Source organism: Lonchura striata, chromosome Z (assembly GCF_050655825.1).
Source record: "Lonchura striata isolate lonStrDom1 chromosome Z, ASM5065582v1, whole genome shotgun sequence".
In the NCBI taxonomy this organism is placed as follows: Eukaryota; Metazoa; Chordata; class Aves; order Passeriformes; family Estrildidae; genus Lonchura; species Lonchura striata.
Genome location: NC_140740.1, coordinates 75425095 through 75439200, shown reverse-complemented (window position 1 = coordinate 75439200; position 14106 = coordinate 75425095). Strand labels below are relative to the sequence as shown.

Genomic DNA, 14106 nt, shown 5'->3' with positions numbered 1-14106 from the left:
GCCCGCTTGCTGCAGAAGAAGGCGTGACGGCGAGGAGCGGGCCCGCCGCCGCGGGAAGGAGGAGCGGTGCCCCGCATCTCCGCAGCCGGGGGCGGGCGGGCGGATTGGGGGAACGCGGTGCCCCGGTGCCCGCGGGCGACGCGCGGCCGCAGGTCGTCGGTAGCGGCCTCTCGCCGGGAGTCCGATGCCAGCGCCGGTGCCACGGCTCGCTCTGCCTTCTCGGGAAAATGCATCCGTGCCCGCCACGCTGCTGGCGGCGGTGCTAGGGGGAGCGTCGGCGTGGAGCTCTGTGCGCACCGCCTGCCCCATCCCGCTCCGCCTCTGAGGCACACGGAGCCCTCCGCGGCCGCGCACGTCCCGGCGAGAAGCGCCGCAGCCGCCGCCAGTCCCTCGCGAAGAAGGCGAGCGCCTCCCCGTTCGCCTGCAGGAGGGGACTCGTCCGCCCCCGAAGCCATCGCTGCCGCCCGCCCGGGGCCCGGAGCCGCTGCCTGCGGGCGCCCGGCGGGGCCGGTGGCCATGGGAGCCCGGCCCGCGGGGGGCGCTCCCTAGGGCGCGGGCGGCCCTGCTCGGCCCCCGGCAGCTGCGGTGAGCTCAGAGCAGCGGCCCCGCCGCCACGGGGCTGCGGAGCTGCCAGCGCGGCGAGGAGCGCCCCGGGGACGCGGCACCACCGGTGCCAGGCGCTGCCGGCCGCCATGGGGTAAGGATGTCGCGGGGGCCGCCGGGCTGGTGCCGGGGCTGGGGGTGGGAGCGGCCGCCCGCGGAGCTGTGGGCGCTGCTGGATGCGCACGGAGGCGAGGGGTCTCGCTGGCGGGGGTGCGCCAGCAGCAGGAATCCTGCTGCAGTCGGTGCCGTGCATCAGCCCGGCGAGGGGAGAGAGAGCCCTGCGATCCGAGAGGGGCGCACCGCGAGCTGCAGAGGTTTGTCTCCGCCGTAGCCACATCGGAATTCTGGAAGAGCCGTCTCGGCTCCCAGTTCCTCACCGTGAGGACCTTTCCCGGGTTATTAGGCGATGTTCAGTCCTGAGAACGAGTGCTTTAAACTCAGTACGCTAGGGTGAAATTCCAGAACAGGGAACGTTGACTCTTCTGGAGTCTTCATAGAATATCGAACTACATGGGAATTTCTCAATAAATTGAAGGCTCTGAGGAAGTCGGCTTTACAGCAGGTTCCCTAGTAAACTAGGGAATCCACTTGAGAGCTTAAGGAAATGAGAAGGAATAAAATCTGTAAAATTAGTCAGTTCTCATACAAATTAGTAGATAAAAATGTGACCTAGATACCTATGAAAAGTTTCAACAGTCATATCCTTAGGAATTTGTATAGTGATTTGAAAAAATAATCCAGACTGCCAGGCTTGTCTGATAGTGGAATGGAAACTCATCCATGTTCCAAAGCAACAGAAATCTGGTATGATCTGGCAAACTGCAAGGTGGAGGCAGTCTACAAAAGTTACAAATCATGTCCTTTGTATATTGGTCACTTAATAATTTGGATGTGAAATTGGCATATTACTATGGGAGTTACAGATGCCGCTTCAAGCTGTTTAGGACATTTGAATTCTTCAATTTATTAACTTTCTTGCATGTGTGGTGATAACAGCTGCATCCTTGTCTCTGTCACTGGGGGGTCACAGGTCAAGATGTGGGAAGGAATGACTCTTTGCTCCTTAGGCTTGTTTTTATTTTTCTGTTGTCTTCCCTTCCATTAAAAAAATTCAAACGGAATAAACCCAGACTTGCAGCTGTCTACATATCCAAGAAAGTGATGTTTCTGCCAAAAGTCTAAATGATACAATCATTTTTTGGAATATATACTTAAAATTGCTAATCACACATAGGATTATATAAAATTAAAATAACGGAAACATTCTCATTGATTTAAAATGGATACTAATGTTTGTAGATATTTGGGTTAAGCATATCATATTACAAATCCACTGAACTGTTGAAGAGGAGCAAACATTTTGTCTCCAGAACTCCAGCTCTCCTAGTGTTTTAGTGTAATAGTTTCTTAATAAACACTACAAATCTCCATCTGTAGAGAGCTAAAAAATCTTAAAAACCACAGTTGTTGGTACAATGACTTGAGTAGTATCTTGGCAAATTAAAGTAAATATGCTAGCAAATATTTCAAAGATATTATATACAGTATGCTTTGGGGTATTGCAATATAGAATTCCCTTGCACACCACCTTCTAACAAGGAGGACAAACCCTGAAATGTAGGAATGTGTTACTGATAAGCCTGAATCTCTCTAAATTTGGCCAGGGCCAGCACCTACTTAGTGCAACTATGGTTAAGTATCAGACATCTCTTACTGTTCAGAGCAGAGGCCTTGATTTGATAGCTGTTTTGAATTAATTTCTAAATGCAGGTACCCATGGATTTCAGAGTATTTCTACACCAAGATTCACTGGGCTTTCATTCAACAGTTCTCTTTAGACCTTAGTAGAGCTCCTATGCTCTACTAAGGTCTAAAAATTGAGCATTCTAGAAGCAAGTTGCAAAATCATTGGTAATTTAATGTACCTGAGTCACATGATGGTCTGTGTATTATATTCAGTATTTAATGAGTACTGGTATGCTGTGTGAGCTTGTAAACTGATCTTGTAGTACCTGGCTGGTGGAGAGCTCACCTATTTCAATAGTTAGAACACAGAAAACTTGGGGGAGGGAAGTTGGCTTACCAAAGCAGCAGGGGCTTTCTTAGTCTAATTACATATAATGAAGAATTCACTGTTCTGCTGGCGTAGTTCAGACTGTTCAACACGTGCAATACCATCAGGCAAGCCAGGTAATTATGCATTGGGTGTGTGGTGGAAACCAACCGGTGAGTAACTGGCTTTGGGCCAGTGCTGCTATTAAACATTTTTTTGGGAAACTTGAAACTAGAGAAACGTAGAGTAGTTCAGGACACTTTCTAATTGCTGTATCCTGTATGTTTGTGTGTGTCTTTTGTCTCACAGAAGGTAAGTGTATCGAGCCCTGTGGATTATATAGGCCAGACACACAGGATGTCCTATCTTGTTTCTCTCTCTGCCAGTCTGTCACTTCTTCCAGTTCCTCATTCCTGTTGCATAAAAACAAATTCTTATCAATAGTTACTGTTGAGTCATATAACCATTGTGGACAACCTTTTGTTGGATTGACCACATACAATATAGTATTTTTTAATAGAGAAACATGGGTTTTGTGTTCTATCTTAGTTGATAACATGTATTCATATGTTCATTGCCAGTATTGCACAGTCTTCTTTGAGCAGAAATCTGATTGCATTAAAAATCCTCAAATAACAGCTCTGAAGCATAGTCAGGATTTATATTGGCAACTTAGGCTGTTGTATGCATTGAGCAGGTAAGTATTGTGTTTCAAGTTGGAAACATTGCTATATTTTTCTTGTTGCTACTGCTTGTACTTTGATCTGTGAGCAGCGGAAGTAGAGACAGTGATGCAGTTGTTGTTTAGGCTGGAATGAATACATTTCTTTACAGATACAATGGGGAAGACGCACAGCTGTGAAATCTGTTAGGGATGCAAAAATTGATGTCCTATTAAACAGAATATCTAGTATTAATTCCTGATTTATTGATGCATAGCTTCTCCATAACTACTTCAGATGATGGCCTTTACATGATGGCTGTGACAAATACCTTAATTTGCTACTTGCTTGTCACATAATTCATGCTGAATTTTAAGGAATTACAAGGTAGAAGCTTCTGGAAGATGTCCTCATCTCTGTCATGTCATGTTAATCAAGGTGTCTTTATAAAGGCTTCATCTTCAGTTTTGTTGGACTATATTTATATGTTATCCTCGTAAAGGTAGTTGTGATACGTGTCAGTTTAAGATGGCAGAATTAGAGTACTAGAGTACTTAAGCTGGCTGGAGAATATTGAGAAAGATTAGTATTTTAGGGTATACTTGTTAGTGCTTCACTTGCCTAGAAATACATATTTTAATTTTTGGTAGTCTGCAACTGGCTGATCCACTCCTACATCTTACACTATTTGAAGTACGTCCAGTTAGTAAAACACATTTAATAAAAACAAGACACATTCAATAAAAACTACAGTCTTGAAATGTTTCAGTTTGCTTTCTGTATCTCAGTAACAAGAAATGAACACTGTAAATCTGTTGGAACCCAAAAGTATTATTGATCATTGAATTTTTCCAGATTCAAGTTACTTAACCTATTTTCCTTGCACAAGACTTAATGATAGCTTTCCCTAGACTTTGTTTTAGCAACACTTTTATCAGCTGTGCTCCACAGAATAGTTCAGATAGTAGAGCAGAAGGTGAGTTTCTTTGCAGTAGTTCAGTGTTACTGCAATTCCTGGCTTTCTTGCTGTCTCAGGGGTAAAATGAGATGCTTATTGTGTAAAAGTAATGGCAGCAAATTAGTTTATGATGTCTTCTGTAGCAGAATGGAGAGTATGTCAAGGTCTACAGATAACAAAATTTGATTAAGATGTAGTAATGTAGAAATACCAAAACAGACTACCTGTAAGTCAGCCTGAAATGGTTAATAAACTACTTTTCAGAGAACAATATGTGTAGGTATCTACCATGCTTGAATTATATTCTGTCACAGTCATTTTATGACTTCAAAACAAGCATGAGAAATCTGAACCAGGTATTCTGGCCTGATAAAACATAAATGCGTGTCGTGAGCATCATGGGAGGATGATTGCTGACCTAGTGAAGGTATTTGTAATGAATGAAGTTGCAATTGATCTCTTTTGGTACTTCCATACATTAAGATTTTATAGGCCACCCTTTCTGGAAAAATCCAACTTCTGAAAATAAACATTCTGATTCATCATGTTGAGATTATTATTATTCTCATTTTTATTCTCAGTATTAATTCTTATTATTTTTACTCTCAAGGCAGGCATCAGATGTGTGTGTGTTATATGTGTTCTTGTGTTTCCTTTTTCCAAAACAGTGTTTGCTCTACCACAGTTACCATTATCTTTGCAGGATTCAACTAGATGTTGAGCCAGTATCTAAGGAAATACACAGTCTTGGAGCCACAGAGATTTTGCAAAGGCTTGTAATTCTGTAACAGGTCAGCACTTCTTATCGGCGATGGCAATGACACTTAACTAGAACTGAGAAGAGTATTTCTGCCTGCTAGTTGGTAAAAGTTTTAAGTTGAATTTAGGTATCACTTTTATGGGAATTTTTGTTGCAAAACATTTATTCTTTATGATTGTGTCATAAAACTATAATTTTATTAAAGGCTCTTAGCTAATCACTCTTTAAATCATTGCCTTTCACATCTCTGTCTAGGCACTGGTGTACTTCAGAGAAGAGCATTATCATATAATATAACACTAATTTACTGGTAGCTTCTCATTAGTATAGATGCCTCAGACGTTGTTTTAGTTGAAGCTATGGTTTCCTAAGGTATTCCAAACCATACAAACAATGCAGATACTTCAACCAGACTGCAACTTAGTTTTTCTTCTCCGTTAGATGTCTGTAATTTGGAAGCTGTTGAGGCCTAAAATAATTACCAAGAACCAAGGTCTCTGCTAGTCCAGACGTTAAAAGTTAAGAGGTGCTTAGCAAGGAAGCTAGTGTGGTGTGTTCATACCCAGGCAGGCTGCAACTAGGTCTGGAACAGACCTTGCCTGAGTATATGTGCCTGTATTTTACCAATGTGCACTTCCCATCTGAGACAGTTTTGCAATGGAGAAGACTCTCAGGCTTCCCTATGTGTGTGGTTATCATGTTAGTAACAGTTAACTGTGACAGTGAAAAAAGAAGCTGAGCATTCTGTATTATTTAAAGTGAAAAAACCCCAGAGTCCACCTCTTCTTTTTTTTTTTTTCTTCTATTTTAAAGATACTATGAAACATGTATTTAAATGCCCTATTTAAAAACCCTACTTAGGTGAAAGCTTTCTGTAAAAAAAAATATTCAAAGAACATGCTTTCTACTTCAGGGTTTTGTTCTGTTCATCCTGCAAGGCTTTTTCAGATATATTCAGTCTTAAAGGTAAGGTGTAATGGGTGTTGAAAGCACTGCGTTATGAAAGATCTCATTTTATATCCAGTTTAGATAGTAGACTTCTTTTCTCCATTCTGTTTCAAATTTTTTATATTTCCCAAGGCTCAGCCATGTGAGATCCACCAAAATTAGTATTGTGTTCAGGAAAGAAATATTAGAGGGGAGAAGAGGCTAGAGGGAGCTGTGAGTTTATTCTACCTGGTCCTTGCACTATGCAGTGTTGAGCTGTGTTTTATCTACAGAGTCCTGGCAGTGGCATTACTCCATTTGGTGAAGTAATGGAACTGTGTTTCAGTACTATATTGATTTTCTGGAACTGCATCACAGTCATGCTGCTGGCAACCGACTGCACTCTGATACACTTCTTTGGTGGCAAGTAGTGATGAATGCCAGTCATCACTAAAAAATTAGTCTAGGAAAATACTGTTTAAACATGCAATAGATGATGCTGGATTGCCAGATACAAGCATATATTGACATTTCCAGTAACTAGTCATGATTTATGTTTTTTAGTTATGATTATCAAGTTAGGTAACTTAAGCAGACTGCATCACTCATTTTCTGTAATGGGAGGGGAGAACTTGAAATACATAGCTGCTCTCAGGTTCTTCTTCCTCCACATACATGCAAATGATTCACAGGCACTGTTTTGTTGATGCTTGTGTTTGTGCTCTTTGTGAACATCCTGATTATTAAATTTTCACAGATCTTGCACTGAATGGTGGGAACCACAAAAGGTAAGCACTGCTTCTTCCACTTGCCTGTGACAGCACCAATGTTTTTGCAGTGAGCTATGTCAGTGCTGTGACCTAGCTGACTACAAATACAGGCGTGTGCAGCAGGGAAGGGCGACTGCAGGTGGGATAGACCTACCTTTTACTACAGCAGTGTCTGTTTACTCAGGTGGGAAATGTTTCAAAAGGTCTGAATGCAGACCTACTCCTGCTGAACTTTGCTCTTCATTTTGAAACTCAGGTCTGGGAAGGTTTTTTGTGACTGTCCACTAGGTTGAATCTCAGCTTATTGAGAAATTGTATTTTTTTCCCCTTTGAGTAGTGTATTTTGTAGTAAAACAAAACAACACCACAGCCAAACCCAAACAAACTCACTAAGCCCAAATGATAATAGGTTATATTGCTGAGTATAGAATTTAGTTTTTTAAAGTGCTTTTGAGTTACTAATTGTGTAAATAGTATGCTATAGTCTTGGATCCATCATTAATCTTGAAACTCTTCTTGTAATAGGACATATGATGAGATTTTCCCCGTGTTTTGAAAACTGAAGAATAATCTTTAAATGGTCAACACTTTACAGTGAAGTGTTGATGAAATAAATTGTCTTTGACATGTCTTCTCACAATTCTTAGGCCTACTTCTTAGGCCTGTTCATTTCCAACAGACTGCTAGCCCTAACTTGTCTGTACGAAATTCTGAAAGAATGAACTGTATGATATCGGAGAAAACACTCTTTTTTTCCACTGTGACTTACTGTGGAGTACACAGCCATGGCAGGTATCTTAGGGTACTTCTCATGCTAACAAAAGTAAGCATATGCAATAATATGTGCTGTGTATCTCTCTTGTCAAATGGCTGTATGTCCTAAACTGGGGTCCTAAGCAGATATTCAGATGATTTGCTTTAACCCTTGCTTTTGCACTACTTGGGTTTTTCACTGACTGTGTGTGACTAAAAGAGTTAACCTGCAAGTAGACAAGAGCACTTCTGTTGGATCTAACTTAATTTCAGCTTCTGGATACTGATTTACAAGTGCCTTTTCACTGTTTGAGTGTAAGTCCCTTTTCTACATCTAGACATGGGAGGAACTGATTTTTACCAGGAAACAATTAGCAGTGCTTGGGAATAGATGGTGTCCTACCAGTTGGAGTCCTAGGTACTCGTGGTTCTCAGAAGTACTGCGGAGCTTAGACAGTATGTCTGGCTACATATGATAGTAAAACTCAAATGATCTTTGAGAAGTTTTCATAAAAAATACACCAGTGCTGAAGTACATTAAAGAATGGTCTGTTTTGGCTGAATTTTGTGAAATGAGCACTGAACACTAGATGCCCTAAGATAACCTTATATCTGAATGTAAATGCTGCCCATGTCTCTTACAATGGATCTTAATGGGCCACTTAAGAACTGAAGTAGTTTTTACTGAGACATGTATTTGGTGAGCTTAAATGTGACATAGAAATTAAAAAAAAACAAAACAACAAAACTTCCTCTTTTGTCCACATTAATTATAGTTTTTAAAATCAGACTGCAACAAAAGCTAGAGTAGTTCTGTTACTGGGATGGAATGATGAGTATTATAGGGTCCTTTTCAATATGCCACTTTGATTGTTAGCAGAACCGGAGAATTGATATTATTCTGGGTTGAAGTTCTTAGACAAAGAAAGACAATCTTCTTCTCTAATTGCTCTTACAAAGAACAATTTTACTTGGCATTAAAATATATTTAAAGAGTCCTTTTCTTCTCCTCAGTAACAACAGCAAATACAATATTCAAAAGATACTGCTGGTCTTGTGTGCCCAGAGATGGACATGGTATTCCTAAAATCACTTGCACTAAGTCAGCATCTACAGATAGAATTCACATCTAAATCTTGCAAAGGTTACCTTCTGCTCCACCATCATCTTTGTCTTTTTGTCTTTGTACTTCTGCCACTGGCTAATGTTTTTGTAAAACCCAAGAATTTGCTTATTCAGGGAACCCTAGATTATTTTTTCTTATTTCTATGCTGTTCATCTTCCTGAAGAGCTGTTACTCTTCATTTGCTTGTAACGCTGGAAAAATTCTTGCAATTAACTATGGTATGAGTACTTCCTGCTCATGGCATTCTATTTAGTATATTAACCAGTATTTTTGTAAACTCAAACCTGTTAGTGAGTGGGTAATGGCAGTTTCTGCTACATGGACTAGTATTTGATGCTTCAGTTAAGCCTCTTTTGGACATAACCATGGGAACACCTAAGTGCTCCAGTTTGGGAAGATTATACCATGTTTAGCATATAGCTATAAAATGTTTTTAAATGCAACTTTCTTTAAAACTGATTTTGCAATGCAAACATTCTGTAAGTGCCTAATAACCCTACTCGGTTTTAGCTACTGTTTATTTCATGGATACAGAAAGAAACACTGGGACTTGGTTTCTTACATTTAATATCTGTTCTGATATTCATGCACAGGAGGGTGTGAGGGAGGCTTTTCTAGTTCTTGTTTCACACGAGGGTTTTGAAGGTATGGAACCTTACCAGTTCATTCAGGTACCATGTAAGGAAAATTGTTCCTTAAAAAAACAAAGTCCTGCTAAAATAACTAGCTCTTAACAAACACCTTTTCTTGCTCTTTGATTACATGCTTCTTAACTGTAGTAGCATGCATTTACTGCTGAATATTTTTATTGAGCTGGTAAATATAGGCCTCTAAAGTAGGCAATTGGAGCCAAAATTTCTGCACCAACTATATGGTATCTGGTTTTTTTTCTCAGTTTGTCAAAATGCTAAGCAGTGTTCTGAGACCTGATTTTTAAAAATTATTTTCATCTGAGTGAAGCCCTGACGCCCACCTGCTATCTTGGGGTTAGAGCTAAGGTCATCATAAGTGCCTTTCAGAAGTATAAGCTAAATTTTGAAGTGTTGTTTGCAAAGTGGTTGCTAATCTAGTTCCAGTACAACAGATAACACTTAGTGCTGATGGAGGCTGGTAAAGACAATCAAAGAAAGTGCATAAGCTGTCAGTGAGAAAATGTTTCTTTACATTATTTCAATAGCAATACCTGTGACTAGTACTGATGCCATTTTGTGTTTCCAGAACTGTCATCTTCACAGAATAACAGAATTAATAAAATAGGAAGAGACCACAGTGGGTCCACAGGTGTCCAGCCTCCCTGCTCCTGCAGGGATGTCCCAGAGCACATTTCACAGGATTATATCCGGACTGTTCTTGAATATCTCCAGTGAGGGAGACTCCACACCCTCTCTGGGAAGTCTGTTCCACTGCTCAGTCACTGCACAGTAGAGAAGTCCTTCCTCATGTCCAGGTGAAACTTCCTGTGCATCCGTGTCTGCCTATTGCCTCTTGTCAAATTGCTTGGCATCTCTGAGAAGGTGGTCTACCATTTGTCCATTGTCTTGACACCCTTCTTTCCAATATTTGTATACAGTGATGAGATTGCCTCTCAGTTGTTTCTTCTTGATGTTGAACAGCCCCAGCTCCCTCAGCCTTTCATCATAAGAGAGATACTCCAGATCCCTCATCATCTCTGTTGCCTCTGCTGAGCCCACCACAGGAACTCTATGTCTCTGTTGCCATGAGGAGCCCAGAACTGGACGCAACACTCCAGATGAGGCCTCACCAGGGCTGAATACAAGGGCAGGATTGCCTTCCATGATCTGCTTTTTCATTGCATGGCAATTCTCTTCTTAATGCCCCCCCCCGGATACCATTGGCCTTTTTGGCCACCAGGACACACTGCTGGCCCACGGACAGCTTGTTGTCCACCAGGACCCCCAGGTCCTTCTCCACAGTGCTGCTCCCCAGCAGGTCAGCCCCAGGCTGTGCTGGTGCCTGGGGTTGTTCCTCCGCAGGTGCACAACTCTGCAGTTGCCCTTGCTGAATTTCAGATGGGTCTTCTCTACCTGTCTTTCCATCCTCTCAAGGTTCTTCTGAAGGGTTGCACAAAACTTGGAGGTGTCATCATTCCTTCCAGCATAGTATCATAACTGAATTTGATGAAATCTGCCCCTTTTTTCAGGTCAAGGATGAACAAGTTAAACATTTGGGACCCAGTATTGAACCTTGGGGAACACCACTAGGGAGAGCCTCCAACTTTGTCACTGATTTTGACCCTCTGAGATCTGCTATTCAGCCACTTCTTAATCAACCTCACTGTTCACTCACTCAGTCCACATTCCTAATTTTGTGAATGAGAATGTTGTGAGTGATGATGTCAAAAGCCTTGCTCAAGCTGAGTAGACAATATTGACTGCTCTCCCCTTATGAGCTGCTTAGCAGTGGAATGAACAGCCAGCCCACATGTGGCTGTCCTTCTCAGCCTGTTGGGGTTCGTCCCCATGGTACAGCACTTGGCATAACTGCTTCCTTGACTGATGTTTATTATGTAGACCTGTCTAATTTTTCCCTTGTCAGCTGCTCTAGTGAGCTGTGCAGAGCACTTTCTGCTCCATGCAGTGTGTGTTCATACTAGTATATTTAGAAATGGATTTTGCCCTTTATCATTGTTTTGCATCTTGCTGCAGTGGGAGGTTGCCTGACAGTGCAAAGCATGTCATTGGCAGTGACAGGATTTGCTGCCATCTTAGGAATACCTTCAGTGATCCAGTGAGCAAACTGTGTTACTTGTCAGGAATGATACTTGGGTGTCTCAGAATGTTTGGCATATGCATGCTGTGAGAAATCAGGGAAACAGACCTGGGACTCCCAGTTACAGGTCAATATAGGTTCAGCCACTGCATCCAAAATTCAATAGTGTTTACTTGGCTGTAAGTTATCAGAAGGGAGAAACTTGCTGGCATGGTAATAATATGCTCAAAGTGAATTAAAGAGTCTGTAGTTCCTGTAGTGCTCAATGGGTGATTCAAATTGATTTGTTATTTATGAATATAAAATTAATTTGTTTACCTTTCTAGGAATCTAATTCAGTTTCTTGATAAAATAAAATGATCCAGTTCTCATCTTTGATGTGGAACAGTGATTTTTTTATTTTCCTTTGAAGCTTAACATGCAGCTGTAGCACTCCAGTTGGGATTGCAAATTGTTTGAAGATCAGGTGCTGGTGATGAAATGCATGTCTTGTCAGCCCCTTCTTATGTCAATTCTCATACTTCCACTGGTGCTGGTGGAAGCATGAGTTCAGCTTTGAGGTGTCTGCAGTCAGCATGTGGTGGTACTAGTGGTTTATTTCAGGGTGTTGATTTCTGAGGGTTAAGTGCAAAAGCTCTTAAAACTGACTGAACTGGCAAATTATTTATGCCAAATATGTTATTTGTAGGTTTTTAGCTGGGAATGAAAGACATGACAAATGCCAGGCCCACTTAAAGCTTTTTCACATGGAGAAAGCATGCCAAAATTAATAACCTAGATGTGTGGAAAAAGATGGAGTGGAAGTGGTTGATAGGGTGAGAAGTGGTGAGGAGGTATGATTGTTTCTGTATGAAGGTCTACAGGGAAGCAAAATGGAAATTTAGAGCCAATAAGGAGATGAATTACAGCTATTACAAAGCAAAGAGAAGTTGGTAAAGACTGTGGTGCCGAATGAAGAAACCTCATTTTAGTACAGACATGTCTTTGAGACAAATTTCAAATGTGGAGTAATAAACAAGGAGGATATGTATTCCTTGGGTTTTCTGCTGTTAACAAACTGCCAAGACATCTAGTCTTAATAATAACAAAATTATGACTAGTATTATTTTAGCATTGTCTCTCAAAGTCAAAGATGATTAGAAAAACAGCAGTTAGACTAATTTTTAAATAGTATCACTGTTTACCATATAATTGCCGTTTTTCTCAATGGAAACACATGATGACTTGAGTCTATGATTTTGTGTTTCTTCTATTATCTTCTAGATTCCAGAATTCTCATTAGTCTATTGTCAAAAGCCCCAGCTTTGCCACTTTGCTCCATAGCTGTGAAATACAGCCATCAGAACAGAAATTCTTGTCTAGGCAATGATGAGACTTGATGAAACATGCAAAATCACACTGAATGTCAAATCAGAAAATACTGTGTTTACATTGTTTATTGAACTGTGTTGTATTTTATGGAGACTAAGATGATATGGGATTGCCACTCTTATTATTACAGTGATTTACATAGTTTCATATCCTAGTGCCTTCCCTCTATTCTCACTTCCTTCATACTGCACTACCTGTGCATGATGACACTTGTCAGTGCTGCTGAAGGATTTTATTAGAGCCACTAAATTGATCTAACCAAACTTTAGAACAGAGGGTGTTGATTTACAGACAATCTTAGGCTTTCATGTCAGGACAAAGCAAGGAGTTTCAGTCTGTCAGTTTTCTGAATCTGTTGCTCTGGGTGGCATTTCTACCAGTGTTGTCATACTGACCAATATGATTAACTTCAAAGACCTTGCAAGGTGCTGTTTCTACCTATCTGTGCCTCAGCAAGAGCACCTAAGTGCAATGCAATTTGCAATTTGGCTTAATTCTTACCTTGTTTAATCAGCATCAGTTGTCTAATTAGTTACTTCTGAGTGGCATAAACAACCCTTCTTACAAGCTGACAATTGTTTTGCAAAGGAAACTAGTGAACTTTAGATCCTCAAAAATCCATAAATTAATTTGAGGGTATTTGTGAAATGTGAAAAGGAAGACATGCAAGTCATGAATAGGTTTGCATTCTGGAGATTGTAGAGATTGAATATTATGTCCCATCTGGAGCCTTCCTCCTAATTTTCCTCATCCTTCTCCATGTCCCTAGAAAGGAGATGCTGCTGTGCCTGCTTGTAAAGCAATACACGAGCTCCTGCCTCACTAGCAATGTCTGTGGATCCCAAAGCAACTTGGTGCTTTTGCTCCCTCTGCTTCTGTTATTTGGAGAGATGTGCTTGTGCTTCTGGTCTAAGGGATATCTTAATTTTTTTTTATTTCTGGTATTTCCTCCCTGCCTTTTAATTGTAGCTCTTGCAATGGTTCTGAGGCTTATAGATATTGTTCCTGAGGACCACGTATAGAAAATATCAATTCATTTAAACTCAAGAAAACTGGTGGTGCAGGAAGACAGGAAACTATAACTTAATTGTCACATGACTTTGTAATAAAGTACTCTGTGAAGTAACAGTAGAAATTCAATCTAAGCAGTTAAACTACTTAATATTTTCCCTTAATATATTTTATGCATAAGTTCTGTAAGAGGAGTTTGAATGTCAGAACTCCATTGCAGGGACACTTTAGATAAAGATTGCAAAGGAAAAATTGTTTCTGTACAGACAGTATCAAGGAACTAGGGGAACTAACTAGAAAGCCTGGTTATGGATTGCTTTCGGGCCTTTCTAAACCTGTTTTACTAATGAGCAGGAAAAATGGTGTTTCTTCCTTTCTGCTT

The 14106-nt window shown here is 41.0% G+C and overlaps 1 protein-coding gene across 1 annotated transcript in view; it reads left to right on the top strand.

The window, feature by feature from the left end:
* Positions 1-562: 562 nt before the first annotated feature.
* The window catches only part of HOMER1 (homer scaffold protein 1), an 85293-nt gene continuing 71749 nt past the window's right edge, over positions 563-14106 (top strand). The window contains exon 1 of the mRNA XM_021531119.4: positions 563-697. Within this exon, the coding sequence (XP_021386794.1) occupies positions 693-697 (5 nt within the window). The 5' untranslated portion in view covers positions 563-692. The remainder of the gene's footprint in view (positions 698-14106) is intronic.